We start from the raw sequence: 23,687 nt of genomic DNA on the forward strand, positions 1-23,687 counted from the left end.
ATACATGGACAGGAGCTGACCCCATTGACTTCTATGGGAGAGTTTTCTAGGCATGCTCTGTGGTCTGTGCAGAGATCAGGAGTGAGCTAATCAGCTGTGTTATCACCTATTGTGAATGGTGGATCCTGTGCTATCTATACAGAGGTGTTACTTGTCATTGTAATTGTGTTTGTGCTGATAACAATAATGGCTACCGGAAAGTTACCTGCTCAGAACAGGAAATCATGACCTATTACTAGACCTAGTGGCCTGTGTGAAAATTGCTGGATTATATAATTTTTTTTAAATACAGATAGTGACATGAATTTGTTTAAAAACACCAAAAATTCTAAAAAAGAATATGTTTAACATAAAAAAGTGGTTGGAACAATATGTCATTTTCTGATGATACATTTCCTTTAAGGCCTCATGCACACAGCTGTGTCCATATTTCGGTCCACATACAAAGGATCCACAAACTTTACATGTGCATTCCGTGTTTTTCTCACTCCCATCAGTAGAAAGGGCTATTCTCGTCTAAAAAATGGACCAGAATAGAATGTGTGCTATAAGTTGCGGAAAGGAAAAACGAATCCGCAAAACACACTGCAGTGTTCATGGCCCCATAGAAATGAATGGGTCAGTCTGCTGTCTGTAAATAATGCGGTTAGCACATGGATGAAAAACATGGTTGTGCGCATGAATATATGAATATAGTGTTCAGAAATGTTCTGCTCATCTGATTAGAGAATTTGTTGAGATCTGGGGCGGACAAACTTAATTAGGTCAGGTGTACTAAGCAGGATTTGCTTCTCACCTCGAACAATGAATTCCTGTCCTTCCACTCGGGTGTCGCCCTTCGACCTTTGCAGTAATGTTATCCAGTGATGCATTTCTTCTGGAGTATCTGAGTTACAGTGAAGGACGCGATTTGCTGTGATGATTACAAATGAATTTGGTCTAAAGATGGAAAAAAGGTGAGAAAATGTTATTAGCTGTAAAGAAAATATGGACACTGTTTGCACAACAGTCAATGGACCAAGAATGGTTTACCTTCCCTGTGCAGGTAAGTACATATGAAATAAGTGAACTCTCACTTTGTTGCTATTTACTGTAAAGATGCCCAGTGGTGATGGAAATAATTTGCAGATGTACCATTCTATAGGTTTTGTAAGCCGGCTCTCATGCCTTATAGATTGTAAGCTAATATGCTGATGTGTGAGTATCCATCTATGTGCTGTGTTATAATCTTCTTCCTAAATGTGCTTGGAATATGAGCATACTATCTACATAATAATAACATACACAATCATTACATATTTCTTATTTTTGAGAATACTTACCTGTCAGGGTTATCAGAAGCACAGACAGAATCGATCAATCCAACATCCAAAGTCCCCTGTACAGAGACAAATGATCCTTTTTAGCAATGACAACAGGAAACATTCATCTACAGGGTCAGATTCGACCTCTTTGGTACCAAGGTAATCCTACAGTGGGCCTAGGCTCTGATAAATACTATAAATGATCCATAAAATAATAATAAGCATATTAATAATGATGATGATAATAATAATTATAATGAATAATTTTTAAATGATAAAATCAGATGGGGAACTGTATAAGAAAAACTCACTGTAACTACTTACTTCCAGGACTGCCTATGGATGGTGTTATAGTCTACTGGAAACTTAAATCATATTTTGAGATATTTGCAGCAGATAAAGGATATTAAGCAGAAAAAGTTGTGTTTGTCCGCCTTTGGAGCAGGCAAACTTTTTGATCCAGACCTTTGCCCCATAACATATAAAAAGTAAGATTCACCTGCCTGCCGTCCCACTGCTGCTCCACTCCTGACCAGGAAGTAGCTTAGTCTTATGACCACTGCGGCCAATCACGGGCTTCAGTGGGAGCAGAGCAGCGGTAGGGCAGTGGATGGGTGAGTCTTACTTTTTTTTTATGTTCAGGGGCACAGGTCTGGATCAGAGCAGTAGTTGGCTCCAAGACTGGACAACTCCTTAAACCTGCCAAACATATGCAATGAGAGTCCTTTTGGCATATGTTTTGCTAGTATATGTTCACACTCCTTTAGTTCAAAATGGGCATACAGCTGCTTACATATTGAGCATACATCATTTCGTGTGGTGGCAACAATGTAGTGTCCAAACATAGTGTAAATTTCTCTGATAAATCAATGACAATACTTATCAACCAGTTTTATCAATACTAAAGTAGGATATGCCATCAGCATCAGATGAGTCCATGGCGCTCGGATCAGAAATATGCACAGCAATGACAGTTCACTGTGATAAGTTATGTTATCCTTATTATATTCATATAATATTTTCATTCTGCATTTCTGGTACAATGTATTATACAGGAGCAGATTCATCCTTAACCTAACTGCTCTGTACAAAGTAATGCATTACAGACAGACATATGTTGCCTTAGTAGGATTACAATAATCACTGAATAATACACTCTGCTGAGTGATGAATGGATTTGCACTTACCACAGCATTTTGTGGATTTGCTTGCTCATCGTGCATCTCCCGAATTTCCTGCTCTGTGGATGACTGAACCTGGCTCATAACGCTGAACCACTGACTGTAGGAAGAACACAGATAGCACATAGTTCAGAAGCTTTCACTATAACATAGGCTTTGGAAGCAAAATAGTCTAATTATTTATTTTTTCCTTTACAGATTCCATAAAGTATATACAAATTAACCATGTAATTACAGCCATGCATGTAAGCTGAAAACTTTAGCAACTTTCAGCTATTTTTGATTAAATACTGCTTTAGGCTACTTTCACACTCTCATTTTGGGCGGATCCGTCATGAATCTGCAAAAACGGATCCGTTACAATAATACAACCGCATGCATCAGTCATGAACGGATCCGTTTGTATTATCTGTAACATAGCCAAGACGGATCTGTCATGAACTCCATTGAAAGTCAGCCAGATTGTGTCAGTTCTTGGCTCAGTTTTATCAAGCGGACAGCAAAACGGTGCAGGCAGCGTTTCGGTGTCCGCCTCCAGAGCGGAATGGAGACTGAACGGAGGCAAACTGATGCATTCTGAGCGGATCCTTTTCCATTCAGAATGCATTAGGGCAAAACTGATCCGTTTTGGACCGCTTGTGAGAGCCCATGACGGATCTCACAAATAGAAAGCCAAAACGCAAGTCTGAAAGTAGCCTTATCCTGTTTTTGCATACATCTCCCACACAGAGCTATTTGTTTCCATGGTTACAGACTACAAAATAAACCCTGTGCATAGTCTGATCCTACTGTCACTTGTTAATCCCTTCAGTCTACCCCATTATTTTGCTCACTTACAGACAGAATTTAAAAAGTCTGGGACTAGGCAAAGGAGGAAGACAAGGACGCAAGGATCTTGATCAATACAAATGTAAGGATGTGGAGAAGCAATTGCCAAATTGAGGAATTATTGCCTCAATATGGGGAAAATACTGTTTGGACACACATGTCAGATGACAGCATGACCCACCTGGGAGGAATCTGGGGGATGGCTAGATATACAGCCCCAAGTGTAGAGTTAGGTTCATTTGGCAAGTAGGACCAAGCTGCAGGCACATAAAGCATTGGTGAGTGACCCAGCCCAGCCTATCAGGAGATGAGCCGGTGCAGCAGAAGCCTATATAAGATGCAAGGCACCAAGGCCAAGCCAAGCATTACCTAGAGTATCAGGGTTGATCAGTTGCCAGAGTAGATGAACCGCAGGGGTGTGCTGTACCCACCCCTCCTACACACCAAAGAGCTGTACCTCAGGCCTCCTGATAAGAAACTGTAAGCCATTTACCTGAAGTAAACTGACTGTTGCCTAGTTAAGAACCCACCTTCAGCCTCTTTGTTTCCCACCACACGACAAGAACTAGCCATGGCTTTTATACAAGAAACATGCATTTCATGCAATTCTTTTTTCCGACTTCAGTTGCACTAGAGCAGTGGTGGCGAACCTATGGCACGGGTGCCAGAGGTGGCACTCAGAGTCCTCTCTGTGGGCACCCGCACCCTGGAAAAAAGTCTATGGTGTACCAATATGCCTTAGGCTTTTCCTACATTTATCAACGCAGGGCGCACTATGAACAGTGCAGGCAGCGCACTGAATGTAGGCAGGCTATAGCTAAATGATTACGTACATGGAAGATATACTATATTTGTATTCAGGTTAAATTGCCGTGTTGGCACTTTGCGATAAATAAGTGGGTTTTGGGATGCAGTTTGGGCACTCGGTCTGTAAAAGGTTCACCATCACTGCACTAGAGCATAACACTGATGAAGTAACTGCTGAATACGTGTTAATTTAGGAGTTGCTCCATGTGTTTACTGGAAACACAGCAATCGCGATCTATCTCCACCAGTGTTTTGGAAAAGTTAGCGATGGGTCACAAAACAGATAAGGCCAACATTAGTACGTGCTGGCTTCTACTTAAGTTTTGTATAACATGTAATGTGTCCTTGATAAATGACCCCAACCTGAAGGAAGTTCTCTACTCTTATATGGGAAACACTGTTCCTCTCGACTTTAGTCTTGAAAATCTAAAAGCTACATAACTTGGCAGTGATCTGTGAAAATGCTGTAATTGACTAAGGCTGGATTCAGATAGCTGTATTCAAATTTTTCTATTATGGCCAAAACATTCAGTGCATATTTATGTGTAGGACATGGACCTGCTAACTGCCAGAGACAACTGTCTCCAATGGACTCCGGGTCAGTGTTTCATGAGACACGAACCAGAATAGTGCATGTCCTCAGTTTCCCAGTGCTACCCTCGGTCCACTTGGAAAGACAGAGATGTGACTTGACCAGAATGGGTCCAAGTGCTATCCGTTGCAGACACGGATACCAGACAGACAGAAAATACTCTGATTACATTTTGAAATACATATTCTGAAATATCCGAATCAGGCCTAACACAACTGAAAGCAACATCAAATAACTGTTATTATGTTAGCTTTCGGTTATGGAGAAACATCTTCTTGTGTGTTGACTGTAACATAACCCTAGACTTGAACTCTGGATTACTATCGATGCAAAATGAGTTAATATTCTACTTACTATCAATGTAGTAAATTGATGTTAGCTTTCATGTAGTTCACCAATCAAATCAATTATAAATTGCTGATATTTAAAATAAGTGTTACTTAGTGAGGCAGACACTAAAACGAAAGGGGTTAAAAGCAACCTTCACCATGCATGGATGAATTAACAAATCCATTTTGCAAAATATGTTCTCATTTCCTTAGGACATGACTAACATGGTTTCTGTTTCGGTTTTTGATCCAATCTGTATCCGTTTTGCCTGCGTCCAAGTTGCATCTGAGTGTATTCAGTTTTTCACTGATCTTATAGACTTTAATGGGTGGCTTGGATCAGTAAAAACGGACATGAATAGGACATGTTCCAAAAATATCGGAACGGATAAACAGATCTGTTAAAATAACTAGTGTACATTATGCTATTAAAGTGCATTGATTTAATTGCTATGCCAGTGACATCTGTTATAAAAATGGATGCCACTCGGAAAGTAAAAATCTGTCATGTGCAAGGGGCCCAATTTTTTTTTTAAAGAAAATAGAAAGTTATGAAAATGAAAATTTTAGCTTAATATCAATACTTAAATGTTAACAGCAGGTGGAGCTCTTACTTCAAGAGGAATTCTGCAAAACTTTCTAACTGTGCTGTATAACGTTGTCTGTTCACAACATCGTATGTACTGTATTATATCAAGTTTAGAACAATATTTTTATGACAAACATTAAGCCTGTTGCTGCCAGGAAATTTTTCACAGTTTTGACTAACAAACAAAATTTTCCTAATTATGAAAAAAAAAACACATTACACAAATATTTTGCAATTTTTTGTAAAAAATGCATAAAAATCATGTTTGTGGCTAAAAGTCTAAGAATCTGATTTGCTAAAGCCTGTATTACACCAGGCAATTTGTCGGGCTGATCATCGCTAACAAGCGTTCATAGAAACGTTTGTTAGTGATGACCTGCCTGTTTAATACTGGTGCCGATTACCCTATCCAACAATAGTATTTCTCATTCTAGAAAAAGACAGTGGTGTATGCCGTAAAAAGGGGAAAAGTTCGTTTTTGGACGACTTTTTAGACATAAATGGGTGAACGGCAAGCCCTTTAAAAGTCTGACCCAAGCAGAACATAAGACGCACAATGTTCCTAAATGCGCTTATGTATATATCTACATACACATCACATATTCACTACCACCAAATATTCCAAGAATGCGGAAATCCAGATTCCAGTAAAAACCTGGGTCATTATTCGATGTGATTAGATATAAAACTGTTTCTATTCTCTGTCTTCAGTTGAAATAAAAAAGAAACAACCCCAGAAGTGACAATCAGAGCACATATCATCGCTCACTGATCACTGAGGAATGATAACTTGAAGAAAAGTATCAAAATGTTACTTGGACAGATAATTGGGAATGATCTTTGCCAGTCATTGCCCTGTGTAAATGTGGCAAGCGGTCAGCCGACAAATGAGTGTTTCCTCACTGTTGGCTGATCGCATCTTTTATGTTGCCTGAGAATAATGAAAACAAATGTCCATTTAGATGTTTTTCTGTCCATGTAAAAGGTCCTTAAATCAGGTGACTGACTTGCTACATTGTCGATTGGAGTTCCTTACAGGTAGAATCAGGCTTTGATCGTTCTTTCTGATGTCCCTTCCAGCTACACTCTCCCACACCGGTCTTAGGCCCCTGGCAGACGAGCGTTTCTCCCGCAGCGAGTCCGCATCGCAGCACCGCATCGCATCGCTGCCGGGGGTCACATAGCATTATATTGATTTATGATGCTATGTGACCCTTACAGTTCTGGAGTGTACTGGATAACACTGGCATAATGCTGCCAGTGTTATCCAATACATTCCAGAACTGTAAGGGTTACATAGCATCATAAATCAATATAATGCTATGTGAATCCCGTCAGTGCTGGGAGGTCAGTCCGAGTGCTGGGAGGTCAGTCCGGGTGCTGCAATGCGGGAGGCCTTAAGGTCCCTTTACACGGGACAATTTAGCAGGTGATTGTCAAGAAGGAACCATTCCTTTCCATCAAGCGTCTGCTTATCAGTGAAGGAGACTGCAGCATTTACATGCAGTGATCTCCTCTACAGTATGGAGAGGAGTGATCTCTAATGCCATCACCCCCATACAGACTTGTGGTTTGCCAAAAGCAGATTGTGTTTAGATGGCACGGCCTGCTGCCGGCAAACAATGATTTTGGTGTCCGCAGAAACGAGCATATTACCAGACAAATGAGCATTTCACTTGTTCATCAGGTAATCGGCGGCACCTTTGCATCGCCAAATAATGGCTAACGAGCGGTGGGCCTGCAAGAAGTAAAAGAGCCATGGAACATTGATGTTGTGAAAAATTTTCTTACCTTGCATCTTCTGGAGATTCTGCAATTAAGTGGTAAGTTCGATTTTCCACTACTAAGTCAATGCCGTTCTCTTTGCCTGTGTTGTCGATGATCTCTCTGTAAGAGTAATGTGTAAAATAATTTAGTTTGATTGTTGCATAAATTTTAAAGTAACAGTTTTATAAAGATGTTCTCTGTCTGCAAAGCAGCAGACTTTAAAGTGGAAATATTAGGCTATTTTCACACTAGCGGCAGGACGGATCCAACAGGGTGTTCACCCTGTCGGGTCCGTCCTGCCTCTATTTCGCCGTGCCGCCGGACCGCCGCTCCGTCCCCATTGACTATAATGGGGACGGGGGCTGAGCATGTCCGACTTTTTAGTCCGGCGGCCTCTCACCACGAACTGCCGTGCTGCGCCGGAGCTCCGCCCTGTCCCCATTATAGTCAATGGGGACGGAGCGGCGGCACGGTGAAATAGCGTCAGGACGGATCCGACAGGGTGAACAGCCTGTCGGATCCGTCCTGCCGCTAGTGTGAAAATAGCCTAATAGCGTCATTTTTTTAATTCAATTTTTGTTATTGAATAAATGATTTTTTTTTTTACTTTTTTTACTATAACAGACATATTTTGGGTTGCTTTTAAAATGCAATGCACTATCCCTATAGTGCATTGCATTTTAATGGCAATGCTATTCTGACATTGACTAGCAGGCTGCACCAGAGAGCCGCAGCCTGCTGGAAATTACTCAAGGCTGGTCTGGGGCCTACATCAGACCCCAGGCAGCCTTCACACACATCGGCCCCCCTGCGATTGCATTTGCGGGGTGCCGATGGGAGACAGAGGGAGTCCACTTCCTCTGTGAGCACTTTACATGCCCGCGGCATGTAAAGTGTTAAACAGCCCAGAACAGCATTCCTGCCGGTCCGGGCTGATAGAGCAAGGCTGTCACGTGAAAGCCGGGTCTCCGCCCCCCGCTGCACAGGGGACCCGTGCAGCGCTTAGACTGGGCCGCCATAAAAAAGCGGCGGCCCAGCCTAAGTCACCTTAGTGACTGCCGTAAAAAGGCATATGGGTGCTCACTAAGGGGTTAAGCAAACATTATTTCTCTGTAATCTGCATCTACCACACATGCTTCAATCTACAGCTATCACAGCTATTATGATGGTCAGCTTTAATGATTAATGCAATTACTATGTGTAAGCAAAGGTTTTTAAAGGTGGGTTTTCAAATTAGTTTGTGTGTACAGCAGAAATGTACCCATTATCCTGACTGTCCCAAATTTGGGCCTATGTGTGATTAAATTATTTTTTGAAGGGTGGAAGGTAGTGGTCGGGAGGCATACTGTTATCAATTTCACTGATATCGCAAATGTAGGTGTGCAGATAGACTTAAAGGGTTTGTGCAAGCACGGCCACCACTACTGGAAATGAGCAGTGTATGATGTGATGGAAAAATGTATCTAGCCAGAAAAGGAAGCAATATGGACAATCACAATACATTAGTAAGTGCCTTCTATTTCTCTACATGATAAATGCCATTTGCTGAAGTGACACAACCCCTTTAATATGTGACTCCACATCTGTCCAAAACAAGGTAATGAGCCTGCAGTGCTACCATATATGGGACAGAGACCCCACCTCCAAGTCACATCTCCAGCATGGCTGGCAATCAGAAAAACCAAGCTGATACAATAGCTCAGAAGTTCTATACCATCTGGACAAAAGCTTATAATGGCTTTCCTGAAGTTTTATACATCCAGAGAAACAATGTGAGCTACTAAAAAAAATGCCCTTTGCTCGATTCATAGGGTAATCCCCAATTCCTCTTCCCAAAGACTAAGGAAGGGGGTGTAGAAGAAGCATTCTGTATCAGAAGCTGTGAATAAAGCCTAAAGCTACTGTACTTGGAAGTTTTAGGGGTAAGTATCAGTTTTTCAAACCATTGTAGGTCTCTGATTACTGTGCGCTGGACCAGTAAATGCCTACAGAAGCGCTAAATGTGGTTAATATGTGATAAATAAATGGAGGGAGATTTAGTGAGTACCTGTACAAGGTATGCAGTAGGTGCACTATTAGAAGGAGTGAGGTCTGACAATGTGTGAGAAGAAAGGAGTTTCCATAAATCTCCTGTTCCCAAACCCTCTAAACTAACCAAATAAGGAAGCAAGGAAGCCAGAGTCAAGGGTGAGGGACATGAAAATATGGTCTGTGATTTATACAAACGGGACAGGGCCTCCATACTTGAACCCGACAAATCCCAAATTGAACCTGGCTTTGTCTCTAAAGATGATAAGGTTCCAGTCCATAGCTGTCCAGGTTTCTAGTTCGTTGCAAATAAACCATTGCAAATGAAGGTGATGGTGGCCGGCTGTCAATGGCATGACAAGTAATGGGTGATGTGGAAATGGTCCATGCAGAAATGGGTGTGTAATGAAGGTGCCACCTGTGTCTGGACAGTGGACAACGAAACCGTGGGAGCTGCTTGTGCTTATCAACGGATCAAACAAACAATCTTCTCTACTGATGGTCTGTCTGGGCCATCTGGAGCCTGGATCCGGACAACGCAAGTGTGAAAGAGGCCTAACACATCCAGATAGAAATGTCTGATTGCTGAAAAACTCTGCATGAAGTTATGTAAATGATTACAAATGAGTAAGTATACTGCTCCCCCGCTCCCCACTACACTTTACCATGGCAAACAGGACTTTAGCGTCCTGGCAGCCATGGTAACCATTCAGAAAAAGCTAAACGTCGGATCCGGTAATGCGCCGAAACGACGTTTAGCTTAAGGCCGGATCCGGATTAATGCCTTTCAATGGGCATTAATTCCGGATCCGGCCTTGCGGCAAGTGTTCAGGATTTTTGACCGGAGCAAAAAGCGCAGCATGCTGCGGTATTTTCTCCGGCCAAAAAACGTTCCGTTCCGGAACTGAAGACATCCTGATGCATCCTGAACGGATTTCTCTCCATTCAGAATGCATGGGGATAATCCTGATCAGGATTCTTCCGGCATAGAGCCCCGACGACGGAACTCTATGCCGGAACAGAACAACGCAGGTGTGAAAGAGCCCTTATTTCTTTTTATCAGTGAGTTTACTGCTTTACACATTATTACACAGGGTGGTTTAGGGATTGTCAATTGTTATTCAGGTAGCATCCCTAGTGGTCTAGAGTGGTTTAATGGGGATGTATAGGTTTTTCAAAAGATGGCCTACCAATGATTTATTCTTAACCTGCCTCCATTGCTCATATTGAAAAAGAAGGTTGGAAGATAACACTGGTCCACAGCTATCTTATAAGCATGACCAAGGATGTACCTCAGATGTAAAAACTTACTTAGCTTCTCGGAGTTCAATAGTTCCTTTTAGTTTTTCCTCACTGTCATTTTCAAAGTACATCAACTTGGATTGCCGGAGAACAAACCATCGCTTCTTCCAGTTCCTTCTCGACAGAGTAGATGAGCCTCCACCTTTTTTATAAAGCCAGCCTTGCTTCAATGCTTCTTGCTTGGACCTGAACCAAAGGAAGGTTTCATCTTTTAAGACACACCAACGCTTCTTCCATGTATTCATCATCCCACCTACCAAAAGACCAATGGAAGACCTGATTATTAAATACTTAGCTGTGGTAGAAAAGCCATTATAATTACATTAAGTATAATTGTGCATGATGATATGCAAACGCAATGCTGTTATACTGGAACTAAATCAGTCTGAAAACAGAGGCTTAGAGAATTGTATCCATGTTTAGGCAGAAATTTAATTCAATTCCATTCCGCACGTCTGTTAATAGAAAGTGAGTAGTACTATCATTACTTTAGAGTCAACTGTATTAAATCTCTTATTCTGTTGGAGATACTGTATTACACATATAGGCTATGCCGAGCAGATATCACTCCACCAACTGTCCCTCCTTTGTCTCACATGTCTCTGCTCTGTTTTTCCCACTTACAAACTTCACTTACCTAAAGATTCTCATGTCAGTCAGGTATGGGTTTATATGGGTCATTTACAAAGGCTGTATGCCAGTTTTATGATGTACCATAGTCACAAATTTTTGCACAACTTTTTTAACTTTTTGCCTTTCTCTGTTGCTTTTGCCACTTTTTAAAAAATTGGGTGGAGCTTAGGCTACTTTCACACTAGCGTTCGGGTGTCCGCTCGTGCGCTCTGTTTGAAGGGGCTCACGAGCGGCCTCGAACGCATCCGTCTGGCCCTAATGCATTCTCAGTGGAGGCGGATCCACTGAGAATGCATCCGCCTGCCAGCGCTCAGCCTCCGCTCCGCTCAGTGAGTGGACACCTGAACGCTGCTTGCAGCGTTCGGGTGTCCGCCTGGCCGTGTGGAGGCGAGCGGATCCGTCCAGACTTATAATGGAAGTCAATGGGGACGGATCCGCTTGAAGATGACACTATATGGCTCAATCTTCAAGCGGATCCGTTCCCCATTGACTTTCAATGTAAAGTCTGAACGGATCCGCTCAGGCTACTTTCAGACTTAGAAAATTTTCTAAGTAATAATGCAGACGGATCCGTTCTGAACGGATGCAAACGTCTGCATTATCGGAGCGGATCCGTCTGATGAAACATCAGACGGATCCGCTCCGAACGCTAGTGTGAAAGTAGCCTTACCTGGAAGTGGCAGGGCCATCACAGCCAGGCTCAGACTGGCCCACAGGGGTACAGGTGAATCCCCCAGTGGGCCCCTAGTCTCCAACCCCCTGCACAAGTGGCACATAACACAGCAGACTTACTGCACTACATACATATATTCAATGTACAACACCTCAACATGCCTATGTTCATATAAGAAACCTGATAGATTATTAAATAAACTACCCAGTTTATTATTATAGACACGATCAGGTAGCTGAGGTGACTTCTAGGTCAAGAGGAAAGCTAGCCAGGATCCTCTCTTCCCCAGGACCTACCTTCTCAAAGTTGCTGCAGGGACCCCCATATTCAGTCATCTGGTAGCATCTTGCTGCTTTGTGAGCAGGTAATATTTGAATGTATCCATACGGTGGGCCCCCAAAATAAATTTTACTGGTGGGCCCTAGGCACCCCAGTCCGACACTGATCAAAGCCCAACACATTTACTATAATTTACACCAGAGAATTGGCCCAAATTATAACTGAAATCTACATCAGCATCTAGCTGGAGTAGGTTTCAGTTTCTGGCGCATGAACATCACGGATGTAACAAATTTATTAATATATTGGTTGCATCTTACACTGGTGGGTGGAATGTCAGTAAATAATTCCACCAAGGATTTGGATTGCTCTTTAAAGCTTGTTATTCACCAAGGATTGCTCTTTAAAGCTTGTTATTCACAGTAGATTAAACTCAGAGAACCAGCCGACCATCTAATTTTGTATGGGATCTGCCAACTTTCTCCTGAAGACAGATGTTTATCGGTGGGGATGCCAGGTGTTGGATGCCCACCAATCTGGTGGAAAACACCTTTAAAGTGTATGTGGTTGAGCTGTAATACCACACCCAACCTGTGGACAGATGTGACTGTTTTGAAAGAAAGAGCTATGTTCTTCTAATCCTATACCAACTGGACCAGAAAACTGTGTAATTGATTGCCTGGACATAGAATGAACCCAGAATCACTGATGACTTTCATCCCTAGCCTTGCAGGGATAATTAGACCAAAAAGGAATATTTTTGACCCTTTTGAGCTACCATATGTTTATACTGTGAAAGAAAATCATGAGTGAGTACAATATTTTTTTCAAGCAACGGGCACAAAAAAAACTAAAACAGCTTCATAGTGCACAGCTCAGACCAGACAGCATCTCCTATCTCAGCTTCCTGAACCCCCGAATCACACTGAGGAAACTGAGAAACTGTGGATAACTGCAGATAAACTTTAACACTTTAAATCTTGACTGTCTCTCTTTAGCCATCAGAATTTTGAGGTTTGTCTATCTAAATACTGAAATAAATTTTAACAAATTTTATTACAATTCATTACAAGTGTATAACACCCATGAAAATCCTGCAGAAACGTCTGTTACATGATGGAGGCTAGGTATGTAATGTTATAATCCCTGTATGGTCACCACTAAATATGGAAAAATACTTTTTATTGAGACTTAAGGTTCTTTCAACAACGGAAAAACTAGTTTGACAACCCGTACTTAAAGATTACCCTAAAGGCAGACATGGTCGACTCCTGCTACATTGACGTCAATGACAGGAGCATACTATATTTGCTCGCTCAATTCTAGATCCACATTACAATACCTGTATTATTTACTAAGGTCTTTTGTTCTGTGATGGGTGTCTATGTCTGGTAATCTCTCACAAGTGACAAGTGTATGCTAATCTTAAGGATCTGTATATAATCTATATGTTCTTCAATTCATACGTTCCCTGTGCACCTTTAAATCTTAATAAAACACATTAAGAGTGCAGAATTTTGTGAAATTCCCCCAAAAAATGTTGCATATCTCAACCTACATTTATAATTGCAGTGAAGATTTATAGGAAATCTACAAGGAAATGTTGCTATACCTTTTAGCCCTTAAAAAAATAGTGATGATTGTAGAAATGGAGTTACTGTATCTTTAAAAACATACAGTTTTGTGTCCCTGTATTCTAAAAAAGAACTTTTGATATGTAAAAGTGACATATCAAAGGTTTTGATCAGTGGGGGTCTGAGCGCTGAGACCCCCACTGATCATTAGAATGAGGGGAAAGAAGCGCTCACACAGAATGCTGTCTCTACTTGTTGGTGAAGATCTTCTCAATAGAAAGTCTATGAGCCCATCTCCTGCAGCGAGGAGAGAGCTCATTGTGAGATCTTCATTCTCCTCATTTTAGCGATCTGTGTGGTTTCACCACTTGGACCCCCACCAATCAAAACCTTTAATGTGTCGCTATGAAATATCAACTACAGGTACACTTCAATAGAGAGCCCCTCTGCATGACCTCATTGTGGTTACACATTCTGCACATGTGCCCGAGCATGGGTTCTTCCAGCTCTCATCATAGCAAGATGTTTCCATCCCACAAGTCAAAGACAGCAGAAATCATCACGCTGTATATATTTACTCTAATAGGCACATGTCATCAGCAGCCCAACATGTATGCAGAATGCTCACATTATGTGTTATACTGTGGATTGAGTTAATTGTGGATCATTTGCAAGAATAACAACAAACCTTCAAACTTTTATGTTAACAAATTTATTGGGAACCTATCACATTGAGCAGAGTTGCAAGTATCATGTAATAGAGCAAAAGGAGCTGAGTAGATTGATATATATAGTTTTGTGGGAAACATTCTGTGCTTAGGAGTCCAGTGGGTGGTTCTTGTCAGTGATTGACAACATTCCCTGTATGGCAGTGCATACAAAAGTAGCTGTCAGTTACTGATAAGACTTCCCACTGGACTCTTAAGTGAAGAATGTGCAGGGATTCAAATGCAATAAAATACAAGTTCCACTGAATCTTTTCCCACAAAATTCATCAATCTGCTCAGCTCCTCCTGCTCTATAACATGGTACTTGCAGACTGAACTGAATTTCATGGTGATCAATGTCCACTGTTACTCTGCAGCCTGTATTCTGTAGGCACATAGTGGTGATACAACATGTGATTATGATGTACACCACAGAACCAGTAATTCATATTATGTCTGTACACAATATCCATGGTCTATGAAGCTGAAGATCAGACTGTAGCTACAGACAACATGCACTGCAACTATTGTAGATGCACAGCATGTCATACACAGATCAGATCACACATCAAGACTAGTAAGGGGTCATATACAACGTATAATACTGTCATACTTTGGTTTACAATAGCTTACCCTTCATATAAAGAAAACTGTGGAAATAAGGCAGTGTAACACAACTGTAGACAGAATCCCGCCTGTAGGAAAGTTCATCATCTGTGTCAAATCTTGAATCAAAGTCTTCTTCACTATCTTCAAACTGCAAGTACCAAAGTTTTTTAAAGTCAATATTCAGAGAAAATAACATTTCTTTTTAGAATTTGGATGCTTTTTTTCCCTTCATTTCAGCAGTACTATACCACTGAAAATTTAATCCTGTAGCAGTCAGCACAAATGATCACATATACACAGTATATAGGAAATCTTGAGGATAGGTCATCAATATCTATAGCCTGGAAGAGCCCTGTAATGTAAATGCATTATTTTCAAGCAAGTTTTGCCAATGATAGTAAATAATAGAGATCATGTAGCAATATTTTACCTAAGGTAAAGAGACCTAACTGACATGGAAAATACAAAAACTATAAAGTCAGGATCCAACCATTAAGAAGCCATCAGCACAAAATGCTTTGTGAAACATAGTTGGTCACAAAAAGGTCTACCATAACTTGTGAAGGGATAAACATAAACACGCTAGGAACCCTTTAGCATCTAATGCCACCATTTTCCAGACCTGCAACATTCTTAGAGTCTTGATGTACTTGTAAAATAAAATTCCAAGACAGTGTTTAAGGATAAGGCAAAAACACACAGGACTATTTATTTTTTTACATATATTAAAGGGGTTGTCCCTGAACCGGGACATATCCCCTTCTTCCCCCACTCAGCCCCTCTGACATGAGCATCGGAGGGCTTTTTTGTTTACATTTTTACACTGCTAGGCAGAGGCTTCTGCTTTGAAGTGTTCCAGGTGATGTCACTGACACTGATGGGCAGGCTTTAGTGTTGCCCTACCCATTTTTCAGACTAGGGCAGAGCTAAATCCTGCCCATTAGTGACGTGTCGGTGACGTCACAGGGCTTACTGCTAGGTGGAAGTCTCCGCCTAGCTTTCCCCATGGAGAGACCGGTACGTCACCGGATCTCCAGAAAAAGCCCTTGCCCAGCACAAATCAGTGCAAGGCACGGGAGAGCCTTGGTGCATAAAGTGCTCTAATGCTCATGTCAGAGGGGCGGAGTGGGGGAAGAAGGGTATATGTCCGGGTTCAGATCTGAACCCGGACAACCCCTTTAAGCATGAGTCTTGGTGACCAGATGAATAGGAGACTCTATGAAAATGTATTGAACATTTTACACTAGTTAAATAGTATAAAAGGTTTTCACATTTTGGCACACACCATATTTGCACAAAATTTTTTAGACTTTTTCTCCTTCTTGCCGCTTTTTCAAAGTAGTGAGAAAAATGGACAGGGTCAAAGGGTTATTCTTAACTGGACATTTATGCCATACACCGTATGTCCTATAAATGTCTGATCATTATGGTTTTTTAAATTATTAGTACAAATGTTGTGTGGGATAACTTGTCCAGAAAAAAAGAAAAATTCTGTTTAGTAACCCTGCATACCCATTGGTCACAAGTAGCCAGAAAGTCGCCATTCCCTTTAAACATCCCCAATCTATAAAGTAGAAAACTAAAACTACACTGTATGGTAAATCCATGCAGCATGGAGGACTAATATAATGAGAGCTGTATCAGCTTTTGTATAGCATGTATTTAACAGGCCTCCAGTTCACCCAGCATGAGGTGACATTTTGTGTTGTAAGCAATCGATATGGCTTTGTCTGAAACCTGTGGTGTTTCAACTGTAAATGGCTAAACACCAGAGCAATTGTAAGTAGCCCCTTTCTTTCCATTTTAGAGTTCCTGTTCAATGGAGGTTAAACTGTTTGCATTACGCACAAAAAGGAACAACAATCTGTTAAGAAAAGGTAAAAGCAGATAACGTTGTTTTCCAGATCAAAGTTTGTATTCTCAAATATGCACAAGTCGCCCCACCTAATATTGAACAGATAAGTCCGCTTTAAGAAGTCATTAAATATTAATGAAAAACCTAAGATTTCATATTTGTTAAGGCTCTGTTTTTATCAATTTATTAAAAGGAACCAACAGGCTCCCTCGTTACAATGAACAATGTATTACTATGAAACACTGTGGTTACAGAAGTATCCACTCACTATAGCTCTCCTCTAGCTTATTCCTGCCCCTGCTTAGTTTGATTGACAGGTCTCTCTGAATTTGAATAGTGCTAGAGATTGCTCAATTAAGCCAAGCAATGGTTTCCTATCAAAATGACGGGGGGGGGGGGGGGGGGGGGGGGGGTGGTAAGGGGGAACAACACAAATGCAAGGTGTGAATATAGACAATTGTTACTGCAACTGATACATAGTAGAAATCATGGTATTATGATGTAGTTTTGTTAATATCATACTAACCCGTCTTTTCTATAGAACAACTCAACTGCAGAAAAAACTGTAATTGTAGTAAATTGACTTGTTTAATTGAATTTTAAAAAGAAACTTACCGATGACTGAGCTCCTTCTGAGCTAAATCTGTATGCTGATGAACTGTTGTATGTTCCTATGGAGCACTGATAATCTGGAGACCATTGGCTGCTATGGGAGTTAGAGAATGCCATGCTACTTCCAGAGGTAATTGCCCCATCTTGGTCATAGTCATAATCTCCATCAGGGATAATGAGATTTTCAAGACCCTGCAGACAATCTGGTTGCTTTTCGGGTACACAGTATGTTGACTCTCCCCCAGTGACCTTTTTTGTGGTTTTTAGATCTTGCCCAGGAGAAAGTAATATATTGTTTAGCCCAGGTTCAGCTGCTGGCCCAAGGGTATAATTCATATAAGGGTCTTCTTCTGAAGAGTCATCACTGGTTCTAATACCACTTGTTCTTTGATCAGAGTGATCATGTTCACTTGGATTTGGTGAGTCCTTAAATGCATCATCATCAGCTTCAAAGCCCTCATCGACCTCTTCTTCAGGGTATGGTTGACTAAAGTTAAACGTGGGTTTGTCACAACTGGCAATGCATTTGAGATCCTCTGGAAATGCATCACTTACAGACAGGGACATTTCAATATTCTTGACACATTCATCAATCTCATCGAAGTTCAAGGACTCAAGAAACTCCTGGGCTGCTCTGCAGGCCTCTGCCTCTAGACGTCTCAGCTCTTCATCACGGAGCTCCTGCAGCCGCTGTAAAGATGTCTCTGTTAAGGATAATTCTTGTTTTTCCTTAATGCGCTGCAAGTCATCAATTTCTTTCTCCAGTCTGAGAATTTCTTCCACCTGTTTGTTTTCTTTCTGCTTTTCGAATTCTTGCTTTTCTTTATCCCCCTTTTCAGCTCCCAACATGGCAGCAAGTTCTTCCTGTTTTTTTGCTTCTTCAGCCTACGGTTGAGTAGAAGAAAACATTCAATTTGGACAAATAAATGCCAATGTTAAATATACTTATTTTTGTAATGAATGAAAATCCCTAAGTAATGTTCGCACAGTTAGAGTATAATGCACCATTTTGTCCTATCATAATAACTTCCTTTACACAATGAAGAGTATAAATCCACATATTAGCTGAACAAACACAGCTTTGATAAAAATATGAAACAGACCGCAAGACAGAACATGAGAACTATCAAACACACACAACTGATGGCAAGCAAACAAGGCACAGGTCAGCTCATGGCACGATAAGACTAGATCGTACTAGAACAGCACTCTATACTTCACAGCTAGACTAAAATGTTACAGAAGGAATAAGCTTATAGTCATATTTACATGGGCAGAATTTTGGGGCAATTTCCTTAAATGTGCTGCCAATAATGCAACAAACAAGCATTTTGCTTTTTTTTTGGGTGATAGGCGACAGGGATGTGCTACCAACAAACAATGAATCTGTAGTGATCATTCATTCCCATACAAAGGAAATGATTGCTGCAGCTTTAAAGGGGTTTTTCTCTGGATAGGTCATCAATATTTGATCGGTGGGGGTCTGACGACTGGGATGCCCGCCAATCAGCTGTTTGAGAAGGCGGCAGTGCTCGCAGTAGCTCTGCGGCCTTCTCTCTGCTCACCAAGCATAGCACCGTACATTGTATAGCAGCTGTGCTTGGTATCGCACTCAGCCCCATTCACTTCAATGGGGCTGAGCTGCGCCTAGGCCAAGTGACAGATGAGCGTGACGTCACAATGCCTAGGAAAAGCTGGAGAAGGCAGCGGCACTACTGAATGCCACTGGCTTCTCAAGCAGTTGATCAGCGGAGGTCCCGGATGTCTGGCCCACACTGCTCAAAAACTCTTGGAAAACCCTTTTAACAAGCGAGCCGGGCACTGAGTTACTGCCGACATATGTCAGCTGATTGTGCTACGTGAGGTAAAGCAGTCACTACTTACACATTTCGCTCTTTCCCTGCACATTGGTCCAGGATCAGCCAGAGCAGAGGGAGTGGTGCTTCCCGAGATCAAGGCTGCTGCTAGTTAGTGGAGCAGCACTCTACTGCTCCACCAATCAGCGCTCACTTTGGGGAGTAACTAGAGGAGCACTGTTCACCACTATCTCTTGCCATGCACTTAGTCCCCTCCCTCCAAAGGACGTCTGGTGCCTAGTGGGAAATACGCCCCTGCCTGTCTCATGGACAGCATTATTACTAACCAAAACACAGTTACAGTTGTTGAATAATTGGGGACATTCTCCTTCACCCGTTCTTACCACTATAAAATATTATCAAGGCAGAAATATTTGGCAAAAATATGTGATATATTAAAGGGGTTGTGTCACTTCAGCAAGTGGCATTTATCATGTAGAGAAAGTTAATACAAGGCACTTACTAATGTATGTGATTGTCCACATTGCTTTCATTGCTGGTTGGATTCATTTTTCCATCACATTATACATTGCTCGCCTCCAGGGTTTACGACCAGCAGCGTTGGTCATGCTTGCATACTGTAGGAAATATACTGTAGAACTATGGGAGTGTGCATAGACTGGCACTTTTTCCTACAGTATGCGAGCACGACCACCTCTGATGGATTGCAGTGTGGTTCTAAACGAGCAGTGTATAATGTGATGGAAAAATGAATCCAGCCAGCAAAGGAAGCAATATGTATAATAACAATACATTAGTAAGAGCCTTGTATTAACTTTCTCTACATGATAAATGCCACTTACTGAAGTGAGACAACCCCTTTAATTTAAAATAAAATCAATGAATCTATTTTGTTTGATCTTCAGATGTAGCACAGTTAATAGTCACTGTCATAATGCGTTAACTAGATGTGATAACTCACCAAGTGTGACTGTTAACTCTGCTACATCTGTATGCGGCCATTTGCTACAAGTGCTTTAAGATCATTGTTGGAACTTTCTGCACTTCCTTTTATTATGCTTATTTACTGAATTAGGCAAATAATAGCATAGAGGCTACTGTATGTTGCTATGTGCTTTTTTCCTGTTGCTTAGGAACATATCACATATCATTAAAGGTCAATCTAGGATTACATTCAGCTAAGTGTCAAGTATAAGGTTTTGCTAGAGTGCATGTTTATGGGATGATGGTAAATACGAGGTCCGACATATGTATATCGGCTCTGGAATGAAGATATATATGTGTCTGCCATCAATTTAAGCAACAAACATGAACATAAAAAAGCCCCCATACATTAGCAGCGCTAAAAGCTTGAGTCATGGCTACTGATTAAACACTATCATCAGTTATGTATTAGCACAGTTACTACAATTGGTCTTGTTATATGTGCACTCTATGGTGGATTATTATTATATACCAAATTTGTATAATATATGATCAATATACCAAAAGTAATTGTTTCATTCATTTCCATTTTTCATCATTCACATTCAAATTACTTGAAACTCAGAAACATAGCATCTTCTCTAATCTTATTGCTTACCTGCTTGGCTAGTAGTTCTGCCTCTTGTCTTTGTCTTTCTCTGTATGAGGAAACTCAAGATTAGTAGATGCATTCTTCCGCGTTACACCAGGCGCATACACAATGTCCTTTCATTGATTTTACAACTAGTTCTAGGCAAGGAAGGATCTTCTTTCAGTGACATCTTGTACAAATTAAAGTCTATGAAATGCCTTTAAATCAGTCATTCCAAAGCCTGTATCTGTGCATATTTACAGAGTTAAGATTATTTCACACTTGTAATGGATTGGCGATATCAGCAACATCCTGGTGATTTTTCAGTACCATAGATATTATGATCCTTCGAGCAATATATAACAGTATATAACATAGTAGTAGATGTAGCTGCTATAAAATAATAAACTATGGACACATATAGTATCATGTGGTGGATATTCCTAGGTATTCAGCATCCCATACCTTTCTTCTGCTTCTTTCCTTAGTCTTTCCTCCTCTTCCTTTTTCTTCATCTCCACCTCTTTCCTCAGCCGTTCCTCCTCTTGCCTCTTTTGCTCTTCTTCCTCCCTTCTTCTCTCTTCTTCTTCTTTCTGTTTCTGCTCCCGGAGCTGCCTGTAAGTACGGCGGGCTATCTGCCCACGCAGCTGCTTCTGGAAGGTCACAGCTGCTTTTCTAAGACATAAAAACTTTGTCCTCCACAGGAAAGCCCTGTAGTTCTTCTGGATTACAACAATGCAGTGAAGCACCTTTCTGTACTGCTTTCTATAGAGAGAAAGGAGAGAAGCGTGTCCCACAAATTCGGATCGATAAGAGATAATTCATCCTATTTATGCATCCCCTTTTATCGGGTGTCAAGGTGTCACCGCCGCAGTATAAATTACATCCACAACAGGAAGCATCCAAGCTCCTTGCAGAGTCTGAATCCAGGCTAAGCCGATGTTAAACACAGCAGTATCTTTATGTATCCTGATATGAGGGTTTTTTGGAAGAGGGAGAATGAGCTGTGATATATGCCATGCTTACAGAAAAAGTAATTACACCCAGCAGGATGCCTTTCTGGGTGACATATTGGCCTATATGTACAGCCAGGACTCATATGCACATGAAAAGGGATTACCTCATTATGCAAACAGCTATTGAACTGGCTACTATTGACTTTTTGAAGACACACAAAGTAAACAGCTGCGTGCTATTGCTCTGGATTTAATACATAATGTATGACACTTTGTTAGTTTTTGCGGCATCAGGGCGGTATTTTCTGATACTATTAATGCTCATGATGTGAATGGTGAAAAGATTTGTGATGGTTAATATTCCATAATAATCTTAGGATAAACTCTGATATTGTTCAGTAGAGGACAAGCCAATAGTATTATCATACTAACCACAAATATGTCCTCCCAAAAACATCACATACACTAACGGCAATATAGCTATAAGTTATATAAATTCCATAATATTCATAACAAACAAAATATGTCGCTTTGAAGAGTCTTCCACTAAAGGAGTCCCCAACCCATAAAAATCATATTAAGTTTGGTGCCGGGTCAACAGACAGTTAAGTTCCCCATCTTGCTCCAACAACCACAGAATTGTATAAAGGATATTTTTAAACATAAGTATATTCCATTGTTTTTAGCCAACATAAAACAATTCATTTGCAGTGTAAACCCAGTACACATGTGGACACAATTGTTGATACCATTCCGTTAAAGAAAGAAAACCCCACAATGGTCATTGAAATAACTTGAAACTGACAAAAGTAAATAATTACAGGACACACCTTTATTTAACATGTCGCTATGGTCAAATTATTTTCAACTTTTGCTAGGGGTACCACCATTTTTGCCCAGGCCAGTTTCATTAGTTTGTTTTTTAAAATTATTCTGTTGAACCACAGTTCAAAGCAATGTCTGATTAGCATTAGCTGATTTTTAGTCAATTTTTATTTAATATTACTTTTGTCAGTTTCTAGTTATCTCAGTGACCATTGTGGGTTTTAGTTTTTCTTGCTTTAATGGAAGGGTACCAACAATTTGGTCCATGTGTGTATATCAGAACCATATCAATTTGCATTGTAGTTTTATATTGGACTGCAGGGAAATCTAAATTATCTTTAATGACAATTATAAATTGTTCCCTACAGAATGCCAGGGTCAAGACAAAAGGTCTTGGTGCCCATGGCAATGCCCATACAATTCTTCCTGAAACTTGGTGATAGTTGTCAAATGGACAATCATCCATTTAATTGTCTCCTGTTGCATCCTTTCCCCACCAATCTCTACATACACTGAACTACTGACAGGTAAAAAATTAAGGCAGAACATAGTTTTTTTTCTTTTTTAAATCCATAAATTGCACCCCTATCCCAATGGTCACTTCCTAAGCTGCCTGAATCTTTCATATTCCGCCTACACCTGCATAAACCCAGAGTCTAACTAACAATGATCACACATATGTCCATGTGACTAAATTATAAAATGCCCTTAAAGTAAAGTGTTCCTTTAGAAGAAACCTGTCCCCATAAAAAATGCAGCATGATATAGAGCAGGAAGAGATGAGCAGATTGATATATAGTTTTATGGGAAAGAGTCAGTCAGATCACAGAGGAGGGCCAGCGTCAGCACCCGGCAAACCCAGGTC

General features: G+C 40.8%; 1 protein-coding gene across 1 annotated transcript in view; it reads right to left on the reverse strand.

Moving 5' to 3' along the window:
* Window positions 1-23,687, reverse strand: part of MYO10 (myosin X) — a 256,328-nt gene that overhangs the window by 25,680 nt on the left and 206,961 nt on the right. Inside the window, exons 23-31 of the mRNA XM_040431698.1 lie at window positions 21,507-21,806; window positions 21,069-21,108; window positions 17,673-18,554; window positions 15,227-15,350; window positions 10,737-10,980; window positions 7,422-7,517; window positions 2,492-2,585; window positions 1,323-1,378; window positions 797-939 (exon numbers count right to left, since the gene is read on the reverse strand). Coding sequence (XP_040287632.1) covers window positions 797-939; window positions 1,323-1,378; window positions 2,492-2,585; window positions 7,422-7,517; window positions 10,737-10,980; window positions 15,227-15,350; window positions 17,673-18,554; window positions 21,069-21,108; window positions 21,507-21,806 — 1,979 coding nt within the window. The remainder of the gene's footprint in view (window positions 1-796; window positions 940-1,322; window positions 1,379-2,491; window positions 2,586-7,421; window positions 7,518-10,736; window positions 10,981-15,226; window positions 15,351-17,672; window positions 18,555-21,068; window positions 21,109-21,506; window positions 21,807-23,687) is intronic.

The sequence above is a fragment of the Bufo bufo genome, chromosome 5, assembly GCF_905171765.1.
Source record: "Bufo bufo chromosome 5, aBufBuf1.1, whole genome shotgun sequence".
NCBI lineage: Eukaryota > Metazoa > Chordata > Amphibia > Anura > Bufonidae > Bufo > Bufo bufo.